Here is a 22,265-nt window from a genome sequence, read left to right on the forward strand (position 1 = left end):
AGAGGAGGAAAGATTCCAGTAATGAGCATGGTGACACTAAACTTCAAGAAAAGGAGGAAACAAGTAAAAAACATTAAAGTAAGAAATGAGGAAATTAAAACCCTTGAACTCAGCATGGAGACTGTTTAAGCAACCCTAACAGTCCCCAAAACATATGTACCCCTCAGTCGGAAAGGGCAGCAGAAAGACAGGAAGTAAACCTGCCTGGCTAAATGGGAGGTTCAAGGGCAATCAGGTATCCTTCCAAAACTGGAAAGCCAACGCTAGTGAAGCCTGTAAAAGAACGTAGAGACTATGTCAGGCAATATGTCTGAAGGAAATCAGGAGGCATAAGAGGGAATCCAAAGAGAAAACAGCAAAAGGCATAAAAACAAATCACAAGACGTTTGAAGTACGTCAAAAGCAGGACACCTGTTCTGTGAGAGAACTAGGGAGTCTGGTGGGCTGCTGAAGGATAAAGGGAACAATTAAGAAGGATGAGGAAGTGATTTTTGTAATAAAGATGAGGCACTGCCCGAAATTGTGGTGTCAAAACAGGAAGTACTAGAGCAAACTGATCATTGAAAGATTGAGTCTCCAGGATCAGATGGTACACATCTAAAAGGAATCCAGTAGTCCCTTTGGATAGGGCACTGGATATGAACTCAGGAGAGTAGGGCAGTTCTGCTGTTGACTTGAGGCATAACCTTAGACAAGTCTGTGCCTCAGTTTCTTCATCTGAAAAATGGGGTATTTAATATAAAGCTTCTTGAGATATACAGTTGAAAAGTGCAATATGCGGGATAGGTATTGTTTATTATTGAGAAATGAAAGGGCTGAGCTGCTTATACAATATGTAGTCACTTGTTAAAATCAGCTACAGTACTGGTCAGCTGGTGGGTAGCAAGTGTAAAAACAATGCCCGGGGTGATGTGGGGAATTACAGATCACTGAGTCTTCAGCACTAGGAAAATTCACTGAAGTAATCATTAGAAGTATACACCACCATGATGAACTGGATATAAGGGAGAAACCAGCATGGCTTCTGCAAAGGAAAATCACACCTTGCTGATACATTGCAATGTTTTGTACATGTCAGTACAAATGGGTGAAGAGGGACCAGTTGGTTTAGTTCAGGTGTCTCTGAAACAATGAGATCCTAATTCTGATTGGGGCTTCTGGGTGCTCCACTAATACTGCGTGATTATAGTGTGGTGACCCGGCCAGGCAGGCAAGGCAAATTGGGAGGAGAGGCAGCGGCAAACCAAGACAAATGGGTCATTTGAAATTTTTAGGACTTTATAAGGGAAAACCCCAGAGGTTAACAAGTTGGTACCAGGAGCTTAAATCATGTAGAACATTGCCAAAGAGTTACTGTTCATAGTTACATTATAGGTTACCAACTTGTTAACCTCTGGGGCTTGTACACGCTGGGCAGTTAGTACCAAATGGATTGTTATTAAGAAGAACAAAGAGGTTCCTTAACAATAGATTGTGTCACTTCACAGAAGAGTCATCTTTTCTTCTCCTTGGCTGCAAGTCCAGCTCCACTCTTGCTGGCCTGTTCATTGCTTCTCTTTGGCTTGAAGGGCTCCTGAGGTTTGCTGTTCCTCTGGCTGTATGTCTTTTCACAGAATTTATCTACAAGTGGGGTTTCTTCACCTAGTGGCCCCTCATTTGTGCATCAGGCCCCTTTGAACTGTATCCCGTCACTAGACGGTCACAGTCACTCGCTCTCCTCACATGCTTTAGGTCCTTTGTGGGCGGCCTTCTCATTTACCATTTTCAGGCTCTGTTTTCATCTAACTCAGCTTTTTGATCAAGTCCCTTTTTCACCAGTTCTGTTTCCTTTCAGTTTTTTCCCTTGATGCTCTGTCTCTGGTAAGTCTGTAGATATCATTTCCCTCTACTTCCCTTCTCTATTAGTGCCTGTTCCCGCCTGCCAAGTCTGGTTATTTTTCTGCTTCTCCTGACCTGAAACCTTTGCTGTTTTCCTTTTTTCTTCCTTCTCACTTCCCAGTCCCCTACTTTTATTCTCCTGTTCTTCTTTTATTTTATCACCTCCCCTCCTACCCAGGCTCCGGTTCACCCACTAGCTCAGCATCTCGATTCTTCTCCTTCTCTAACAGCTTTTCCCAACTGCCCCTCTGGGCGGATTCAGAGCCACTTCCCCAGTTCAAGCTGCCCTCCCTTGGCCGTCCTCTCCCCAGGACAGGATCGTGTTCTGCTGCATCGCAGCTGGAGCAGGGGCCAGTGCCAGGGGGAGGGTTACTGTACTACTATTATTGTAATAATGATAATTTGATAGGTCTGCCGGTGATAGCAGGGATGGACCCATTGTCCCAGGAGGTCCCTTCCGGGTCTGTGTCCTAGTAAGGAAAATGTCACCATTGTCTCTTACAGTTTGGTGATTGAACAATGGGGCCCTGATCTAAGCACTTCTGCAGTCCTGCTGCTCTTAATTACTGATGACTTTATCTGCAGTTATATTACATAAAGAGTGGGGATATGAACCCTCCCCTCCCCCACTTCAGGGCATGAGCAAGCTTCTAACTGATGGGTGTGAGGAAGACACTTCCCCTATGAATGGGTTATTCCAAATTTGTCCACTCTGGGGTTTCTTGTGCCTTCCTCAGAAGCAGCTGGTACTGGCCACAGTCAGAGACAGGGTATGGGGCTAGACAGGCCCCATCCCTGATCCATGGTGGCAATTCTTCAAGTCCTGGAAGTTAAGGAGGGGTAAAACATGCTTGTTTTGCATGGAAATACTGAGAAACTCGGAAGCATCCAATCACTTGCTGTTTGTTTCCCATTTACAGGAACCCGGGGAAACTGTTCTCCACCTGGCAGTCTTGTTAGCTGACCGAACCTCTCTACACATTGTAGATTTTCTGGTGCAGAACAGGTAAGCTGACTGCAGGCACTAGCAGGGGTAGGACTGTCTGCTCAGGCTAAGGTACATAATGTCATCAGCGGAGTTAGTGCTGGTGGAAGGCGCTGGATAGCCTTGTAGACTAAGTGCCTCTGAATATCCCCTGAAGTACCACCAGGGGGCAGCACCAGGGCATTTCCCTGTAGAAGTGCCTCGGTTTTGACTTGGAGAAACCATCTTTAGGGTTAGAGGGGAATTCATGGCCATGGCCCTTCCCTGGGCTCTCTGCTGAGGGGAGCAATGAGTGCCAATGGGGACGGAGATTTTCCGACTAGGACATGTGTCCCCCTGGGTGGTTCAGCCCATGCCCCTGCTCCCGCCCCGCCACTGAACAGCTCTCCAATGAGCATGCCCACCCTGACTGCAGTCCACTGGTGACAGGCTCTACAACCCATTAGCGACTACTCCGGGCCAGCCAGGCTCAAAGATGGGCTTCCCAAGGGCTGGCTCTTGCTTTTCTGAGTGAGTCTGGTTCTTCCTAAACAGGAGGAGGTACATTTTTTTCCTTCTGCATTCAAGCCCAGTGCGCCATTGATTGGGGTGGAACCAGCGTTAAAGTCTGTCTCCCTAAGGGCCACCACACAGTGTCTGGGTACCTCCCAAGTGTTTATGGATTTATCTTCCCAGCACCCTTGTGAGCTTAGGCTCCGTTATCATCATCTGAGAGGGCCACTTATGGATCTGGGGCAAAAATTGGGGATTGGCCCTGCTTTGAGCAGGGGGTTGGACTAGATGACCTCCTGAGGTCCCTTCTAACCCTGATATTCTATGATTCTGTGATCTCCCGTTTACAAAAGGGAGAATGGAGACTCAGCGGGAGAAAGTGACTTGTGCAAGGTCACAAAAGAAGGTTCTTGGAGCTGGGAATGGAATTCAGCTCTCCTGGGTTCCAGTCCATACAAAACCATCCTTCGTCTAGACGATCCTTCTAAACCCTTATCTTCTGCATCACCTCCTGTACTGTGAACTCTTCTCTTTATCTCTATCCCCCACTTCCCCCGCGACCATATATGGTTGTAAAACTTGAAAGCTGATAAAAGTGTATGCTCATTCCATACAAAATTCCATGCTGACATCACTCAGTGATGCATAGCTGCGTCCTCACGGATGTGCAGTCCTGTGTGATCTGGTGTGCAAGTGCAGGATTGTGTTCTGACTTCGGCTGCTGCTGCAGTAGAGTGGGTATTGTACCAGCCTCACAGCGCTGCCCATTGCCGGGGAACGTGCACACAGCTGCCAAGGTTGGGGAAATTCCATGGGTAGAGTATTCAGTGAGAAGATTTGCATATTTTCACATAATTTGCATACAATCCTAATTATTTTAATAAACCCTGTGTGATTTATTACTGGAGGCAGCGTCTGGCAGCTGGGGATGAGACAGCCTCTCCTGACCCCTTTCAGACCCTGACTTAATCTGGGCCCCAGTCAGTCCCTTCCATTCAGTGTGTGTGTGTCGTCCCCCCCACCCTCACCCCCACAACGAGCTGTCCCCACCTGCCTGAAGCCATGTGCCACAACAGCCTCTTGTGGCCACGGGATGAACTGCAGTTGCTGCCCGCAGCTCGCGCGAGGTCCCAGGTGAGCTGTGCGAGGTCCCATGCGCGAGGTCCCAGGTGAGCTGTCAGCAGGCGTGGCAGGGCTGCCCAGTGCACAAGAGCTGCACAATATGCCAGACATTTGGCAGCCCTACGTTCACATGCTTTGGCTAAAAGCCTGAATGCTGGGCAGTATCCGTTCTGGTCTTCATTCCTGTGAGCTAGGGAGAAGGGTTTGGGGTTGAACGTCATGTAGTTATTGTTATAGATGAGAACTGCTCTTTCTCAAGCATACTGATACTGACTATCCTTTGCCCCAGTGGGAGCCTTGTGAAGCAGACAGTGAAGGGAAACACACCGCTTCATTACTGCTGCCTCCACAATAAACCCGAGTGCCTCAAGCTCTTTGTGAGAGCCAAAGCCAGCATTGCCATCAGTAAGTGACTGCACGGGCTCCGTTCTCCAAACAGGGAAGAAGATGTCGGGGTTGGGTTCCTTATTTTTTACTGTCTCACTCGCAGGGCCTGTGTCTGCTCTCTGCACCTTGCATGTTTTACTGGGAACAGAACAGGAGCCCTTTGCACGAGGCCAAATGCAACAGAAGAAGCATGCAGAACCAAGTGGCTTTTATACACAGAATGTGTAGCATTGTAAATCCACAGGACAATGTGTCTCAGGAACAGCGCTGAGGTGCCCCGATAGGGTCGGCAGTACATGGTGTGTAACAGGGATTATGGCTTAGCTCTGGTTAGAGAAGTCACGTGCTGATCCTTGATGACTCAGTGCATGGTAAGAATCCTGATTCCTTCAGGAGATACCTGGACAGGAGAGGCTGTGACTGTGAATGTGACAGCCATGAGCTTTATAAGGAGTGACTATTCCAGGCCACAGGAAGGCAGATATTGCTGACCCATTGGCTCAGAGTTACTTGTATTTTACTGACCGATTGTTTTGAAGCAGCTCTGAGCACGTCTGAGGTATCACTAATGCCTATTAAGCAGATGTAGAGAATCCCAAAACAAAAACCTTGTTACAGTTAAGGTTAAGTGCAAGTCAAGAGCCATCTTACAATAAACCCATCTTAAACCCCTCAGACATTAACAGTTTGGACAACAACCTATACTCGAGCATCTGCAGACACACACACACTTACCGTTAAAGACAAAAATGCTCAATGACCACCGCCCAAACAACCTTAACTCTGCCCCTGCATTTGTGTTAATATGTTAGGCCCTGTCCTGACCTCTGCTAGAGACAACAGCCGTCTTTGCTTTTACTTTATTGGGAGCTCCTTTGGTCCCTTGTGCTCCTGTTACCTAACCTTATATGTGTCCATCCTCTAGTGTGTAATTCTGTGTCTGATTTGTGATGATGCGCACAGTTCCTGTGTTAATATAATCAGTGTGGATCTTTCTCAGCTGGTGTAGCATTTCTGGTTAGTTCATACAGTAGCTTTGTCTCTAACAATGTGTGTTTAATTGGGGATGCATGGTATTAGTAGTAGGAAAAAATCACTCTTTGGATGGGTTTGCATGCTATGGTGATGGGCCCTGTAACAAACTTTAGACCCATATTGTGATGGGGTGTATAGACCCCATGCAGACAGGGAAGGGCTAGCCCCACCCCTTTGGCCCTGTGAATTATGTATGATAGGGAGGAGGCCTTTAAAAGGGAGGACGGGTGGGAGAGGAGCAGGATTGCCCTAAGCTGCAGACTGCAGGAGTGATTCCTAGCCAGGAGACCTTCACCCTGAACAACAGATTCCCAGCGTAAGATGGACAGGCTGAGCCTGACTCAGAGGCCTGGCCAGACCAATTTCCCCAAAACCCAGTACGTTGGTGCACAGTAGACTTGCTGCACCCCTCCCCTTTTGCTAGGGCCACTGGGAGGGAGTATCCCTGAATGCCTTGGGGCTTGTGACTTTCATTTTTGATCCCCGCCTCTGGAGAGACTTAAAAGGGCCCACAAAGGGCAGAGCCCCCCCCCCCTCAAATAGTAAGGAAGTGGGACCTGGGCTGGGACCCCCCAGTGCAGATAACTGGGCATTGTCAGGTTCCTGCCCTCCCCCGCCTCCCAAGGGAGGAACCACCAATGACTCTGTTACACATATGAATTCAGGGATTCCTGAATTAATAAAGTGCCTTTAGTTTTGTAGAGTGGATTTTACAAAAGGCCTGATTGATGACAAGTGGTACCAGATGTGATATACACAGGCGTATCTTGAGACTAGTCTTGCAATTTTATAAATGTTATCTCTATCGCTGTAAGCCAGGCAGTGTATGCTGGCTGGTGAAGAGCTCCAATCACTGCAGGAGCTACAATCAGTGAGGATAATTACTGCAGCCCTGGGACAGGTAGACAACTCCAGAGAAGTACCACCCCCAGGGGAAATTGCACAGACTAATTCAGACCGTTCAAGAAGCCCAGGAGACAAAGAAGAGCTTGTAAAGGCCCAGCCTGAACTGCCTGAGGTCCTGCTTTAGATCCAACAAATTGACATGGTCCTTTGACCAAGGGGGAAAACCCGACCCAAAGGGTTGAAGAACTGTGACCTACCAGATCCCCCATGTGGATGATAGGTGACCTCTGATAAGCTAGCATGTGTTTAGACCTTTCTCTGTTGTATGATATATTTTCTCTGTAATACTTTTCTCCTAAAATCAATGTTCTATGCTCTGTGAAATCTGTCTGGTACCAGGTAACCCACGAACCTTGGAGGATCAAAGTAAAATGCATGTGCTGAACGAGGTCAGATCTACTGGAATAATCACCATGAATTGCAGGGGGACTGCAGCCTAAACCCCCAGACTGAAGAGAGAGGGGAGATGGCTGGAGGCCTGAGATCTAAAGGGGTGCCCTTTAGCAGACTATGGAGGGGGTCAGAGGTGCAGTTACCCTGAAACAGTGACACAAGCTTTCTATGAATAAGAGTAATCTCTCCATGCTTTTAGGTGCAGTTCTGAGAGAGAGCTCTGTGATGAATGGATCATTTCATTCATGGAGTGTGCTTTCTCCTCAGGGCAGAGTTAAAGTTGCTCCCAAACAGTTAAAGTTGTTTGGGTGTTGGGCATTGAGAAAGTTGCTCTGATGCCTAATTTGTTTAAGTATCAATTTCTATATATACCTGTTAATGTTGAGTGGGGTTGCTTTTATGTGTCCAGTGTGGTCTCTTCTCTGGACTATCATGTGCTACTTTAACTGCAAATTGACAAAGTCTTTGGGTTGGAATCCCTGTTTTGGTAAGTCTCAGCTGGAATCCAAGGCCAGACTGCTCCCTGGAGAGCTCTGTGCACATCACTGTAATATTAGTTAATGCTTTCTTAGCCAGATGTGCAGAGGTTTCCTCAGAGCAGCTATGGGTGTTTAACCATCTCAATGGTTCACAGCCCTTCCGCTAGGCCAGCTCCCAGTCACCAGCCAGTCATCCTCACTCAGCCAGATCTCACTGTCTTCTTCCAACTCCCAGTCAATCAGTCCTTCCTTTCTAGCTGCAGCTCTGCTCACTAGCCCCATCCCCAGGCCTGTTCCATGGACCAGAATCACCTCAGCTCCCCCGGCCAGCCTGGTTTGCAAGCACCAGACCTCAGGCAGTGCTGGCTCCTCGTCTCCAGTCCTGCAGCCAGCTCCTCCCTTTGGCTCCTGCTGCACCACCATGCACTCTCCTCTTTCCACTGAGGTCTGTAGAAGGGGAGTCCCATGCAGCTGGACCTATATAAAGTCTGCCAGAGCAGGGCTCCCGTCCATTAGACCCCGGGCTGCACATCAGAGCCTCCCCGTTTCTGTCTCTTTCCAGCCCCCTCCAGGGCCCCACCAGTTGTTTCCTCCCTACAACCTCTCAGCTCTGCCTGCTCCCTCCAGTGGTGCTTCCAGTCCTCCCCATGAAGGGGACCATTGACTTGGAGAGAGCTATGAGAGTTTACCCCAGCTGATGGTCTGCCCCAGGACATTTGTTCAACATCTTCCTTAATGATCTGGATGATGGGATGGATTGCATCCTCGGCAAGTTCGCAGATGACACTAAGCTGGGGGCAGAGGTAGATATGCTGGAGGGTGGGGATAGAGTCCAGAGTGACCTAGACAAATTGGAGGATTGGGCTAAAAGAAATCTGATGAGGTTCAACAAGGACAATGCAGAGTCCTGCACTTAGGATGGAAGAATCCCATGCACCGCTACAGGCTGGGGACCAACTGGCTACGTGGCAGTTTTGCAGAAAAGGACCTGGGGATTACAGTGTACAAGAAGTTGGATATAAGTCAGTAGCGTGCCCTTGTTGCCAAGAAGGCTAACGGCATATTGGGCTGCATTAGTAGGAGCATTGCCAACAGATCGAGGGAAGTGATTATTCCCCTCTATTCGGCACTGATGAGGCCACATCTGGAGTATTGCGTTCAGTTTTGGGCCCCCTGCTACAGAAAGGATGTGGACAAATTGGAGTTGAGCAGAGGGCAACAAAAATTATTAGAGGTCTTGGGCACATGACTTATGAGGAGAGGCTGAGGGAACTGGGCTTATTTAGTCTGCAGAAAAGAAGAGTGAGGTGGGATTTGATAGCAGCCTTCAACTACCTGAAGGGGGGTTCCAAAGAGGATGAAGTTAGGCTGTTCTCAGAGGTGGCAGATCACAGAACAAGGAGGAGTGGTCTCAAGTTGCAGTGGGGGAGGTATAGGTTGGATATTAGGAAAAACTTTTGCAGTAGGAGGGTGGTGAAGCACTGGAATGGGTTATCTAGGGAGGTGGTGGAATCTCCACCCTTAGAGGTTTTTAAGGTCAGGCTTGACAAAGCCCTGGCTGGGATGATTTAGTTGGGGTTGGTCCTGCTTTGAGCAGGGGGTTGGACTAGATGACCTCCTGAGGTCTCTTCCAACCCTAATCTTCTATGATCCTATGATTAATTGCTTAGCAGTGAGAAAGGTAATTGAATCGGATGAAGATTAATCCTCAGGGCCTAGGTTCATAAAAGTAATTAGGGTCCCAAGGCCCAGTTTTAGGCTCCACTGAGATCCACAGAACTCCAGCTGAGCCCTGAAGGCTCCTGAACTCACTCGGTGCCTACATTTTTGCAGTAGAAAGTTCCCATGGTGCCTAAGTTACTGCCTCTGGGCATGTGCGCTCTGCTGCCCTCTCGGCACCCAGACGTCTAACCCCCAGACCATGCACAAGGCAGGGAAAGAGGCATTCAGCCATCTAAGTCATGGGTGGGACCCCAGCCAGTAGCTGGGCTCAGAGGCCGCCTACAGTCTCAGGCCCCTCAGGCAAGTTCACACAAAACAGTGTGGTGGGAGGAGGAGGACCAGGCCCTCCCTCATAACTATTAGCCCAGTGGTTAGGGTACTCACTGGAATGTGGGAGACCGTGGGTTCAAGTCCCCCCTCTGCCTCAGGGGGAGAAGGGGTTTGAACAGGGAGCTGCCACGCTCAAGTGCAGCTCAAACCACTGCGCTGTGGGATATTGTGATGGGTGGGGCTTCCTCAGTCTCTTCTGTTGAAGTTCTTCCACTGTAGATAAATAAGTAAATAGTCATTGAAGCAGGGGGCCTGGACGCTGGGTCTCCCACCTCCTGGATGAGTGCTCTGCCTACCAGACTACAGAGTCATTCTCATGCTTGTGCTCTCTCACTTTCCCTCCCGCATTCGCTTCTTGCAAACTGGCATAGGCGCCTAATTCCAAAGAGGGTTTCTGGCTGAGAATCACAAGCAGAGAAAGGCACCTACTTCTGAGAGAGAGCTGGGCTTAGTGCACACCCCTCTGGTTGGCATCTCCAAGGCGGCTAGCGTGCTGGCTTTTGTGATTTGCATTCAAAGATGCATCTCTCGCCCCACTCTTAAGCGCCTACCTCAGGCTTTGGGAGTCACAGGTTGTTCCCAGGATTTTCTAGGTGTCCAAGAGTTCAGCATTGCAACGCTCAGTGTCCCCACCCTATGTCCTTTCGTGCATTCAGGCCTGTGTGGCTGAGGGAGCTCGACTCCGTTCTGACTAGGATTGCTAACTTTTGTTTCCAAGCTAAAGACAGGTCAGACTGGGGAGAGAGGTGGGTGTTACTCTTCTGGGCTCTGCCTGCAAAATAAGCTCCACCCTGGTGCATTGCCAGCACAAGACACCACGCACAGTAGATTATGTCGATGTTCAGAATATGATCATGTGCTGACTGGGCTCCTTGAGTTTGGTTCTGCCTCAGCAAGGCCTGAACAAGCCTCTGGGCTCTGCTGGGCTCAGCGCCTTTTAGACTGGGGAAGAAATGAATGGTGGCATCTGCCCAGTGCCACCCACCTGCAGCACCAACATGAGCCGTTACTCCATAAGCGGCAGGTGTGTGGCCCTCCCTCTCCTCTCTTCCAGGGGGAGGAAATAGTTCCCAGTGGTGACACCTGAAGGGGACCGGCTCTAGGCACCAGCAAAGCAAGCACGTGCTTGGGGTGGCACAATTCCGGGGGTGGCGTTCCAGCCACCCTTTTCTTTTTTTTTTTGGCTTGGGCAGTTGCGCTCTCGGAGCTTGGGGCGGCAAAAAACCTAGAGCCGGCCTTGCACCTGAATGTTCATCCCTAGGCCTCTGAGCAATCACCTCCCTGAGATGAATGAGGCAGGGCACACCTTTCAGAGCTGCTGTTCCAGACTCAGGCAGACATGCCTGCACAAGTGATACTTTGCTCACGCGTCTGAGGTTTTCTTCACACAACAGCTAGAGACTTCCTTTTTTTAAAAAATGAGGGCTGAGATTCTGGAGAACAAAAGAACAGGCGTGGAGCAGCACCGGTATGGTGCATGGGCATATGCCGGCTGGTTTTGAGCCCTGACCGAAGATCTAATAATCTGCTGTGCATGAGGGTATGAAAAACGTACCCTGTGTTTGACCTTTGAGATTTATAAAGAATTCCACTTTAAAGTTGGGGGTGGCAGTACAATCACGACAACTAATTAGTGTCTGTATCTTTGTCGCGCATTTGTCAGCGGTGTCACACATTTACCTTTAAAGGCTGCCTCCTGTGACAGGAGCCATTTAGTAGCAATGGCTCTTCGGTTGTTCTCTCCTCTTTACAGTCCCTGGCTGTACACATACCTGTGCTCATGTGCAGAGCAAATTCTGCAGGGGCCAATCAGGGGGCTAAAAGTGGGTCCTGACCTGAGGGAAGCCAAAACTCCCAAGGCTTGGCAGCCAAATGTTAAACTCCCCTGTGCCAGCACTGTGCCAGGCGCTCTGGAATCCTGCATCCCCCATGGAAGCATCCAAACAACTTGCTCACTCAGAGCAAGAGCTAGAGGAGACGGGGGTTAACGTGGAACTCACAGGGCAGCCCTATCGAGAGTTGCTTCCATGCCTCCCTAGCAGGAACTGCCTTAGCGCTCACAGGGCTCATGACAGCTGCTTTTTCCCCACAGCCAATGAAGCTGAAGAGACGGCCCTGGATGTGGCCAGGTGCATGAGACACTCGCTGTGTGAAGAACTGGTAAGAAATGGCACCTTACAGTCTCCACCTTTGGGGTGTGAGCTCCACGCAGCAGGTGGGGCGCTCAGTAGCAAACCAGGGATTGGACCTCATTAGAAGGGGAGGGGGTCAGCCCCACCACACTGCTTCTGCCTGGTGTTTCCCCAAGCTCACATTGCACCCCCTGCAGCATAGATCTAGCAGTATGCTGGGCAAATAGCTCCATTCTAAGGTCTGGCCTCTTGTTTAGTGGAGGTCCAAAACACTCAGCTTTATTGCCCATATTAGCACAGTGCCAACAAGACACCTAAGCTTCTGGCCCAGGCTGCACCGGGCTCCATGTGACAACTTGGCTGAATTCTGTGAGGTTGGTCTCTTCTTGGTCTGGAATCTGGCCTGAACTTTGCCTGATTGGTAGGGGGTTCTGAGCTTAGGGGTTGGGGGAGAGATTGGGGTTGCCCCTCCCACTGGCTCATCCAGGATGTCCTAGGAGTGCTGCAGGCAGTGCATGCTGCTTCTGCTGGTCCTGGCTGACAGTGGTGCCCTGATGCAAGGCCTTGTCTGAGTTGCTAGGGCTCTGCTGGTACCCAGGAGGGATGCAGAGCGGGACATAAAGTGACCTCAGGTAGATGCCTGGTCTGCTGTTGCTGACAGAGAATGGGATTCGTTCAGACCCCACTGGAGGGATGGGGAGACATTTCTAGTGGTAGTGCAGACTTTGGGGTTAGAGAGATGTTTCTTCTCTCAGTTAGCAAAATCAGAGTCAGTACTGATGGGACATAGTCTGGATTTGCCAGGTTGAGAGGTCTCTGTGGCTATAGCTGCTGGGCTCAGAGCAGTCTGCTGTGGGATGATCTCCTTCTGGCATATGGCAGGATCCCACACCCAGAAACCACCCAGAAATCTTGCTTTTGTGCTGCCCAGGCCCATGTGTTAGGGCTCCAATGCAAACAGCAGTGTCCTGGAAAAAGGACGAAGGCTGTAGGAAAGTCCCCAGGTAGAGATGGGGCAGCCTGGGTGCCATGCCTACCAGCTGGAAACCCCCACTGCTTCACACTGAGGTGTGTTTTCCCCCAGGACCTGTCTCTCTGACCCTGGGCTGCCCACTCCACTTTCAGCCTTGATGCAGAGCACTGTAGGTGGGTATAGGAGAGAGTTTGACCTGAGCCTGATTCCTCTGTGTTTCAGCTGCTGCAGGCTCAAAACAATCAGTTCAACATGCGTGTTCATGTGGAATATGAGTGGCGGCTGGGCCAGGATGACATGTATGAGAGCGACGATGATCTGGATGAGAAGGTGAGAACTCAGCACACTACAGCGGTCCTCAGCTACAAACAGAGGTTCTTGCTCACATATATATTGATTAGTATGGACCCAGCACAGACCTGGCTCAGCACTTCTTCTCATCACTGAGCCATTAACCGGGGCTGCATGTGCCTATCTTGCCCTTCTACCTTATCGCAGCTGTACCTCTGATCCTGCCTCATTTCCCTTCGAGGTTATCATGTGAAACTGTATTGGATGCTTCACTGAAGATGAGCAAAAATATAGCACCCATTTTCTCATCTTAGCTATCCATGTTGTGCCATTAACACGGGAGCTGAAACTGGGCTGGAATGGGATTTGCTGCAGCCATGCTGCTTGCTGTTTATCACCTGCCTTATTATTGTTGCAGTAATTTACCGGGCATGGAACTCTTTTGTCCAGCCTTCTGCCTGCTTAGAAATTGGCATGATACATGCATGTATCATGCGCTCAGGGAACTCAGCAGTTAAGGGTGAAAGAGCTTTTCAGCTGAAGCTTGCTGGATTGAATCCAGCCCAAGGTTGCTGTGACCAAAAGTCTTCAGCAGTTCGCAGCTCCACATAAACAACATGCCTGTCTCTTCTTTTCAGTTGGGTTCCCCGAAGGAGCGCATTCCCCACCTTCAGAGCTACTACAGTTCACCGGCTACTGCCTCCCAGCCATGGGGAAATGCAGTAGGGCTTTCAAAGGGTGCAATTCCAGCCCCCCAGGGGAAATTGCATGACATCTATGCACGCCCTCATTCGCACACCCGTGACATACCAGCAGCCCCTGGCTCTGCTTCATGTGTGCCGCCTCTTCCACCACACAGTGTAATCCGAGGTGAGACTTTCCTTCACGGTAGCCCTGCTGCAGCAGTGGGGTTTGTGGGGTCGGGCCAGCCCCAGAGCAGGGGAGTCTGACTGGATAGATTTCAAACTATAGTGATGCCCTTCCTTCTTATCCGAGGCAAAATTGGCAGTTAATTGTCCTGTTGGCCCTACTGACAATGCCCCATCTCTGCAGCTCCCTACCCCACCCCCCGGGGCCTGACCACCACTGGGCCAAGCCCTAGAGCAAGCGTCAAAGCAGCCAGGCCCAGACCAATCTGCCTACAGCAAATGTCTGTGAGGAAATGTCTTCAGTTATTCTCCGTGTACGGGATGCAGTGATGTCTCAGGGGCTGAGGCGGGGCAGCCCCCCAGGATGTGGACGGCGCAGTGACGTCTAAGGGGCTGAGGAGGGGCAGCCCCCCCAGGATGTGGATGGCGCAGTGATATCTCAGGGGCTGAGGCGGGGCAGCCCCCCAGGATGTGGACGGCACAGTGATGTCTCAGGGGCTGAGGCGGGGCAGCCCCCCCAGGATGTGGACGGCGCAGTGACGTCTCAGGGGCTGAGGTGGGGCAGCCCCCCAGGTACAAGGGGCAGCATGAGTAGCTATCCATGCAATACATTTTTTTGCCCACCTCAGGCCAGATCCTCAGCGGGTGTAAATCAGCCTTGCTATGTTAATGTCCATGTAGCTACTCGGATGTACACCAGCTGAGGCCTTGTCCACCAAAGCTGTCAGTAGCCCCAACCCTGTACGTGTCCCCCTCCCTCTCCTCTCACTGCCAGACTTGCTGTTGGTTTTGTGTAGCTCCCCACGTGCCCCTGCCCGCTCCTCCTGCCAGTGCTGTGGACTCTGGAGTAAGGAAGATCCTGTCGCTACCTCTGAGCATGAGGCACAAACGAACCTCATCGGATCCTGTGCCCTGGGTGCCGCTCAGCCTCATGCAGCCCAGCCACGGCAGCCTGGCTCCAGGTAAGGGACTGGCCAGTAGGATGGGGCTCTGTGGGGAAGCAGCTCGGGGAGCTGAGGACACTCGTTCTGTCTCCATTGCCCTTGGGATCCAGCCCTGCCCAAGGTAGACACCGTTCCTATCAGTCCTGGCCTGGTGGGCATGTCAAGCTCCCTGGGATTGCAGGGTCTGGCCCTTCCTGTTGAATCCTGGGAGATGTACCCCCCGCCCCGAAGGCCAGAGAGCACAGGGATGGAGAGGATCCCCAGATGGCAGCAGACTGAACTGTGCAGCTGCCAGGGACTAGCCCTGCTCCAGCCCTTCACCCTGGATTGTTCCCTTCCCTGGGGCTCTGAGGCTCCTTGGCCAGGCCTGTGGGGCATGCGGGAACGTACTGAGCCTCAGAGCCGCATGTGATCCAAGTGCAAAGCGTCTGCACCTGGGAATCCCTGGCCGTCCTGGCTGGTGAAGGGTACATAGCTCCCAGCTCTGGGCCAGGCCTGTTCCCCGGCCCAGCTCCGCTCTTAGGAATGCTATGGCAGTAGCTGAACGCTTGCCCCATGCCCGGGAGGGTGTCCCCGGTGCTGAGCGGGTGTGGGGTGCGACAGAGCATGGCTTCTCTGTGCACATTGTCCATCGGGGGTGGGTCAGCAACTGCCAAGAAGGCACCACCTGTGGGCAACACACCACCTGCTTCTCCGTTGCTCAGGCCATTTCCCTTCTCCCGGTCAGATTCTGGATCCTTCTCACCTCCCAAAGGCCATTCTGCAGCAGGAGCCCCTCCCAGGAGACTGAGGTAACTCCCCATGGCTGAGCTCACTGAGGGGCAAGGCCCTGGCACCCCTTAGCCTCGGCCTGAGTTCGCATGAAGCTGAGAGAGCTGGGGCCTAGTCACTACAAGCCCCGTGAACCTGGGACGAGCTATGCAGGGCCTCTGGGAGAGCTCCCTGGGCAGAAGGCCTCTCTGTGGGGCAGGGTAACCTGGGCAGGGAGGCTGTGGGGGGGCTCTGTGGGGCAGGGTTACCTGGGCAGAGGAGCCAGGGAGCTCTGTGGGGCAGGGTTACCTAGGCAGAGGGGCTGGGGAGCTCTGTTCGGTGGGGTTATGTAGGCAGAGGGGCCGGGGGGGCTCTGTGGGGCAGGATTCCTGGGTCTGGGGCTCTCTGGAGGGAGCTCCTTGCCCAGCTGGGGGCTTGGCAGTGTTCGGGGGAGGTGAGTGCCCTGATCGTGCCTGGTGCCCAACGGAAGGCCCTGCAAGAGGTGTGTAGGGGGCAGGGGGACACTGCTGTCTGCAGCCATTGTCTCCCAGGGCTGCTGTTCCAGGACTGGGACCCCTGGCAATGGCACTGGGTGCTGTCACTAAATACCATATCTCAGTGCCCTGGCATGGGCGTGTCTGGCCAGCTGCCCTGTACGATGGCCCCTTCCTGCGGGAGGGCTGGTGGCTGTGGCACTATGGCGAGGTGCGGGCGAGGTTTTGCCCTCTCACCTCCTCTCCGCTTCCCCAAGGCAGGAGCCCCAGGCTGCCGTCCAGGAGGCTGCAGCATGGCTGGCTCTCTGGAGTGCCTTGTGGCCTGCTGGGTGCAGTGGGGCTCCTGGAGGGGCTGCCTCCACCACTGGAGAAAGACCCCGGGCCAAGCCCATCACCCAGCTAGTGTCATACTCCTCTGCGGCTCTGCCTGCCCGTGGGGCTGGCTGGCAGTCAGCAGCCAGCAAGGGAATCCCACGGAGCCCTGGGGCCCACCTGAGATCTGCTGCCCACCGATACGTGCCTCAGGAGTGCAGGGTACCTGGGGCCCCATTCCGCACCCCACCCCATCCTCATCCTGTCTGAGTGACCAGCCCTTCTCTGCGGCTTCCCTTAGCACCGGATCCCACCAGGTCACCAGCCACTCCTCCACCAAGGACACGGCACAGCCTGGTAAGGATGACTTGAGCCCTGCTTGGCTACCAGAACCTACCCGCGGCCTGCCACATCGGGCCCAGCTCCCTGCCCTTGCACCACTCACTTTGGAGCCACTGCCTGCCTAGCCCAGCTGCCTGCCCCATCCCACCCCTCTCCAACCCCCTCCCCACCCTCTGCCATCTCACCCCTCCCCAACCTCGTCCCGCAGCCCCTCCACCATCCCTCCCCTCGCCCAGTACTGCCACCCTCCACTTCCCCACCCCTCCCCCAAACCCCTCTGCCACCCTACCTCTCCCACAGCCCCTCTGCCATCCCTCCCCTCGCCCAGCTTTCTGCCATCTAACCCCAGCCCCACTGCCCTCTGCCGTCTTGCCCCAGCCCAGCTGTTCTGTCTCCCTCCTTTGCCCAGCCAGCTGCCCAGGGTAGTGAGGGGGCCTGGCTGGCACAGTGCGGTGCTGCCCTGGGGGTGGTGCTGATTGCCTGTGAAGAGAGGGAGTTGGTGACTGTTCTGCTGGTGTCCTAGCTGCCCTGGAGACAGTGGAAACGCTCTTTGAGGCTGGCTCCAGCAAAGGAAGACGCCACGGGCTGCCGTGCACCTCGCAAGACCCAGGTGGAGGCCCTGGCCCAGTACAGGACGTGCTGCCCCCTCTCCCAAGTAGGGACACCCTGGTAGGTGCTCTGGTCTGGGATGTCACGCTCAGATCCCACTTCCTCACCGGCCTTTTCTCTCCATATTTGGTTGTAATGTTGGCAAAAGTGCCCCCCTTCAAACTCCAGTGCTGCATGCTGGCACCCCGGCCACGGACAGGGCTCAGCCTCGCGGCAGGCTCAGAGGGCAGCAGAGCATCACATGGAAGTGGCAGGAGCTGATTGCAGGCATGGAGCCCTCCCCCTGCGGAGGCATTCGCAGAACACCATGGGGAGCAGAGGCTAGCCCGAGTCCCTAGGTGCGCAGTCCCTCTCATCCCCACACAGCTGGAGCAGGCTGCCCTGTGGCCAGCAGTTCCACGGGGCCTGATTTCTGAAGGGAGGGACTGGGGGCCTTGTACATCTGGCCGTCTCCCTTCCCCTGAGAGCACATGCAGAGTGGGTGAGCGTGCGTTCCCGGGGACATGTCAGCTCCTCTGCCCGGGCAGACACAGGCTTGGGCACGGGCGGGAGGTACACACAGTGCATGGTGAAGACTGCATGCTGCAGATCAGGCCCTCAGCCTCCTGGGGGTGCCCTGTTGCTGGGGCCCTGTGGAGGTCAGAGCCTCTGCCTCACTCTCCCAGCTCTCCCTTGGCATCATGACTAGCACCAACCCTTCCCCCAGGCTCCCTGCCCCCAGGAGAGCTCCACACAAGCCCCCCTCCCCGCAAAAGCCCGCAGGGAAGCAAATAAACAAGGACACAGGGCTTGCTGTCTCCAGGAAGATTAGAGGGTTTCCAGGTGTCTGGTTTTCGACTGTAAAGTCCGGTCGAAAAGGAGACCTAGCAGTGTCCAGTCAGATTTACTGACCAGACACCAAAAGTCCAGTTACCTCAGGAGGGAAGGAGGTGCTGGGCCATCAACCCATGCCAGCCGCTGCTCAGCCGGGGCCGCCTCCCACTGCATCTGGTGGGCAGGCAGCCATCAGGCTGCAGCTCCTGTCCCAGCCAGGGAGCCCAGCTGTGGGGGGCAGGGGAGAGAGGTGGAGAGGATCAAGCAACGAGGAAGGGGGAGGGGGTAGAGCAGTAAGCCATGGTGGGGAAGAGGAGCAAGCAGGGGCTGGGGCGTCAACGGAAGAGGTGGAACAGGGGCAGGGCCTCGAGGGAAGAGGCAGGGCCCTGGGGAAGAGGCAGGACAGGGGCTGGGGCCTTGGGGGGAAAGAGGAGGGGCAGGGGGTCCAGTTTTCATAAATTAGAAAGTTGTCAACTATATGGAAGAACACTGCAGATAGGGAGCTGCCAGAGCCACACTACACAGTCTCCAGCATCTGGACCCCTGCAGCCCTTCACCACGCACTCCAGAGCTCCCAAAGTACCCACAGCCACCCAGCACTCGCCCCCCCTTCCCCCCCCCACATTCTCCCAGCCTGATCCCCTGCGGCCCCGTGGCATGCCCCTCACTCACCTGCCCTGCGCAGGGCTCCCATGCTGGTTGGTGCCCTCACCCATGTGCCTGGAGGGGATTCTCTCCTGCCCTGAGTGCACGGGGGCTTGGGGACCAAAATGCCCCTGCCTTCAGGCTGCATTTGTTTGTGTCTACCAAAGAGCATGGTGCAGGACGCATTGGACAAAGGGATCCAGGCTTGATGACGTTCTCCCCTCCTGATTTTCAGAGTAAACCACGCTTCTTCCGGGTCCGAGCACTGTTTGACTGTCAGGCTGACCGTGAGGACGAGCTGACCTTCCACGTGGGAGAGACCATCATCGTGGACGAAGAGGAGGACTGCAATTGGTGGGTAAGTATCAGCCTACACTGTAGTACAGCACTGCGGGTTCCAGTGTACATGCTGATGTCCCCTTGACCTGCGCGCCAAACCCCTCCCTAGCCACAGCTCCCAGAATCTTAGCCAAGCTGCCTTCCTCCCTTGCCTCCCCTGGAGTGCTGTCCTGTTTTTTTTCATGGTCTCCTGGTTAGAGCTGAGCAACCCCACTCCTGCCTTGTTGATCTCTGGAGCTCTGCACTCAGCCCTCTGGACTCTCCACTCTGATGTGCTCGCCCATTTGCGCTCTCTTCCCCTCTGCCTCTTGCACTGATAATCCGCTTGCTCCTGTCACACCCTACTCTCCTTCAGCACTTCTGGTTCCACTGTTGCGCTATCCAAACTTGCGCTATGCAAACTTGAAATGCAAACATTAGCATATTGGAAACCAGTTGTGTCCCATCTCTACTGAACATCTAGAAATCTAACTTCTGGCTGGTTCTTCCAAGACAAACAATACAAATGTCACCATTTTATTAAAAATATATAATTGTGTAATCCCCACTCCCCTCTCTCCGGGGTGCCACCTGGGACTGGGGTACCACTGAGCCCGCCTGACCCACCAGCCTGGGTGTCCTTAACACTGTACTGCTCTGCAGCCTGCCAAGCCCTCCCTCAGGCTTCAGGCTGCAGTTTACCAGTACAGATACAGGTAGGGACACACCCAGCTGCAGATTCCCACAGATGCTGAGATCAGCTCTGCATGGGAAGGCTCAGCTAAGGTACTGCCCAGTACTCAAGTGCACACCCCCCTCTAGAGGGTAAACCCAAAATTATGCAGTCTTCCACTGCACAGAGATCTGTACAACATAAGCTCACGAAATTCTCCCTCAATGTGGAGAGGAATATACACAGCTTTCTGCCCCACAGTTATGATTTCCACCCACTGGCTTTAGACAAAACAAGTTTATTAACTACAAAAGATAGACTGTAAGTGATTATAAGGGATAGCAAACAAATCAAAGCAGATTACCTAGCACAGGGGTAGGCAACCTATGGCATGCGTGCCGAAGGCGGCACGCGAGCTGATTTCCAGTGGCACTCACGCTGCCTGGGTCCTGGCCACCGGTCCAAGGGGCTCTGCATTTTAATTTAATTTTAAATTAAGCTTCTGAAACATTTTTAAAACCTTATTTACTTTATATACAACAATAGTTTAGTTATATATTATAGACTTATAGAAAGAGACCATCTAAAAACATTAAAATGTATTACTGGCACGCAAAACCTTAAATTCGAGTGAATAAAGGAAGACTCAGCACACTACTTCTGAAAGGTTGCCGACCCCTGACCTAGCAAATAAAACAAAAATACAATCTAAGCTTAATATTCCAAAGAAATTGGGTGTGTGTAACAAATTCTCACCATAAATGTTGTTTTAGACAGATTGTAGAGATTCTTGAAGGCAAGCTGCACTTGCTTGCAGCTTCAGGCTGTAGTTATTGCTTTCACAGGCTAGACAACCCTCTAGCCTGGATTCAGCCCTTCTCCCCTAGTTCAGTCCTCTTTCTTGGGCGGGGAATCAGTGAAGAACGAACCACGATTATGTCACTCCCCTACCTTAAATGGTTTTTGCATATGGCGTGAATCCTTTGTCTCCCAGTTTGATTCCCATGCCTGGTCAATGGAAAAACACTAGTTTTATCATGGAGTCCAGTACCAGGTGACATGGTCACATGTCCCTATAGGGCCACCGCAACCATGACTCAGAAGCTGTTTGCAGCGTCCTCAGGAAGGCTTCCCAGGAAGGCTCCCCGGTGGGAGATTAGCATCTTCTAAGACCTATCGTTCTCCCTAATGGCCCTTCCCAGCTGGCTATCTAGACTGATTGCATTCCCCAGGTGTAAACACATTTTAATAGATGCATAGACAATATTCCTAACTTCAGATTCCAAAATAATACATGCATACAGATAGGATAATCATATTCAGTAAATCATAACTAAGGCTCTGTTTTTGTCACAGAGGTCACGGAAGTCATGGGTTCCGTGGCTTTCCGTGACCTCCGTGACTTCTGCAGCATCCCCTTGCGGCTGGCCCAGGAGCCACCTGAGCAGCTTGGGCAGCCGCCGGGTCATTCGCACTGGCTGCCACTGGAGCAGTCTCAGGGCCCCTCTGCCCCCCACAGCAGGAGTTTGGGTGTGTGGGGGCTCAGGGCTTGGGATTGGGGCCAGTGCTAACCTCAGCTGCTAGCTCCGCTTGCTGCCTCTGCCTGCAGGCACCACCCTGGCAGCTCTCATTGGCCATGGTTCCCAGCCAATGGGAGCTGCAGAACCATGGCTTGGAGCGGAGCAGAGGCAGCACGTGGAGCTGGGGCCGCCACTTCCCAGGAGCTGGGTAGGGAGCCTGCTTGAGCCCCACCAACCCCCAACCGGCACCCACGCGCCCCCCCCGGGCCATGACTCCCTACCCCGAGCACCTGCACCCCTGTCCCCAGCACCCACAATGCTTCCTCTGGTTGCGCCCCCCTCCCCAGCACCCGCCAGGAACTGTGGCCAATGGCTCCTGGTTGACGGCACAGAGGGGCTAAGGCAGGCTCCACACCTGCAGCTCCCATTGGCTGCAGTTCCCGGCCAATGGGAGCTGCGGAGTTGGTGCTCAGAGTTGGTTCTCGGGGCTCGGGGCTGCAGGAACATGCCCCAGCCCCTGCCCCAGGCTCAGCCCAGAGTCCCCTCCCACACTCCAAAACCTTTGGCCCCAACCCAGAGCCCACACCCCCTCCCACAATCCAATCCCCTGCCCCAGCCCAGTGAAAGTGAGTGAGGGTGGGGGAGAGCAAGCGACGGAGGGATGGGGGATGGAGTGCGCGGGGCGGGGCCTCGGTGAAGGGGCAGGGCAAGGGTGGGACCTCAGGGAAGGGGGCAGGGGAAGGGTGTTTTGGTTTGTGTGATTAGACAGTTGGCAACCCTAGCTGGAACCCAGGATGGCCGTGCCCTGGTTCCTGTAATGACTGGGGCGTGGGTGGTCAGGCTCGTGGCTA

General features: G+C 53.2%; 1 protein-coding gene across 2 annotated transcripts in view; it reads left to right on the forward strand.

Moving 5' to 3' along the window:
• The window catches only part of LOC144273450 (arf-GAP with SH3 domain, ANK repeat and PH domain-containing protein 1-like), a 116,828-nt gene that overhangs the window by 87,155 nt on the left and 7,408 nt on the right, over positions 1–22,265 (forward strand). For both annotated transcript variants that reach the window (XM_077832030.1, XM_077832031.1), the window contains 10 exons: positions 2,799–2,884; positions 4,767–4,882; positions 11,822–11,889; positions 13,057–13,164; positions 13,764–13,995; positions 14,792–14,956; positions 15,666–15,729; positions 16,796–16,851; positions 17,360–17,505; positions 19,139–19,261. In XM_077832030.1, the coding sequence (XP_077688156.1) occupies positions 2,799–2,884; positions 4,767–4,882; positions 11,822–11,889; positions 13,057–13,164; positions 13,764–13,995; positions 14,792–14,956; positions 15,666–15,729; positions 16,796–16,851; positions 17,360–17,505; positions 19,139–19,261 (1,164 nt within the window). The remainder of the gene's footprint in view (positions 1–2,798; positions 2,885–4,766; positions 4,883–11,821; positions 11,890–13,056; positions 13,165–13,763; positions 13,996–14,791; positions 14,957–15,665; positions 15,730–16,795; positions 16,852–17,359; positions 17,506–19,138; positions 19,262–22,265) is intronic.

This window comes from Eretmochelys imbricata, chromosome 13 (genome assembly GCF_965152235.1).
Source record: "Eretmochelys imbricata isolate rEreImb1 chromosome 13, rEreImb1.hap1, whole genome shotgun sequence".
Classification (NCBI taxonomy): Eukaryota; Metazoa; Chordata; order Testudines; family Cheloniidae; genus Eretmochelys; species Eretmochelys imbricata.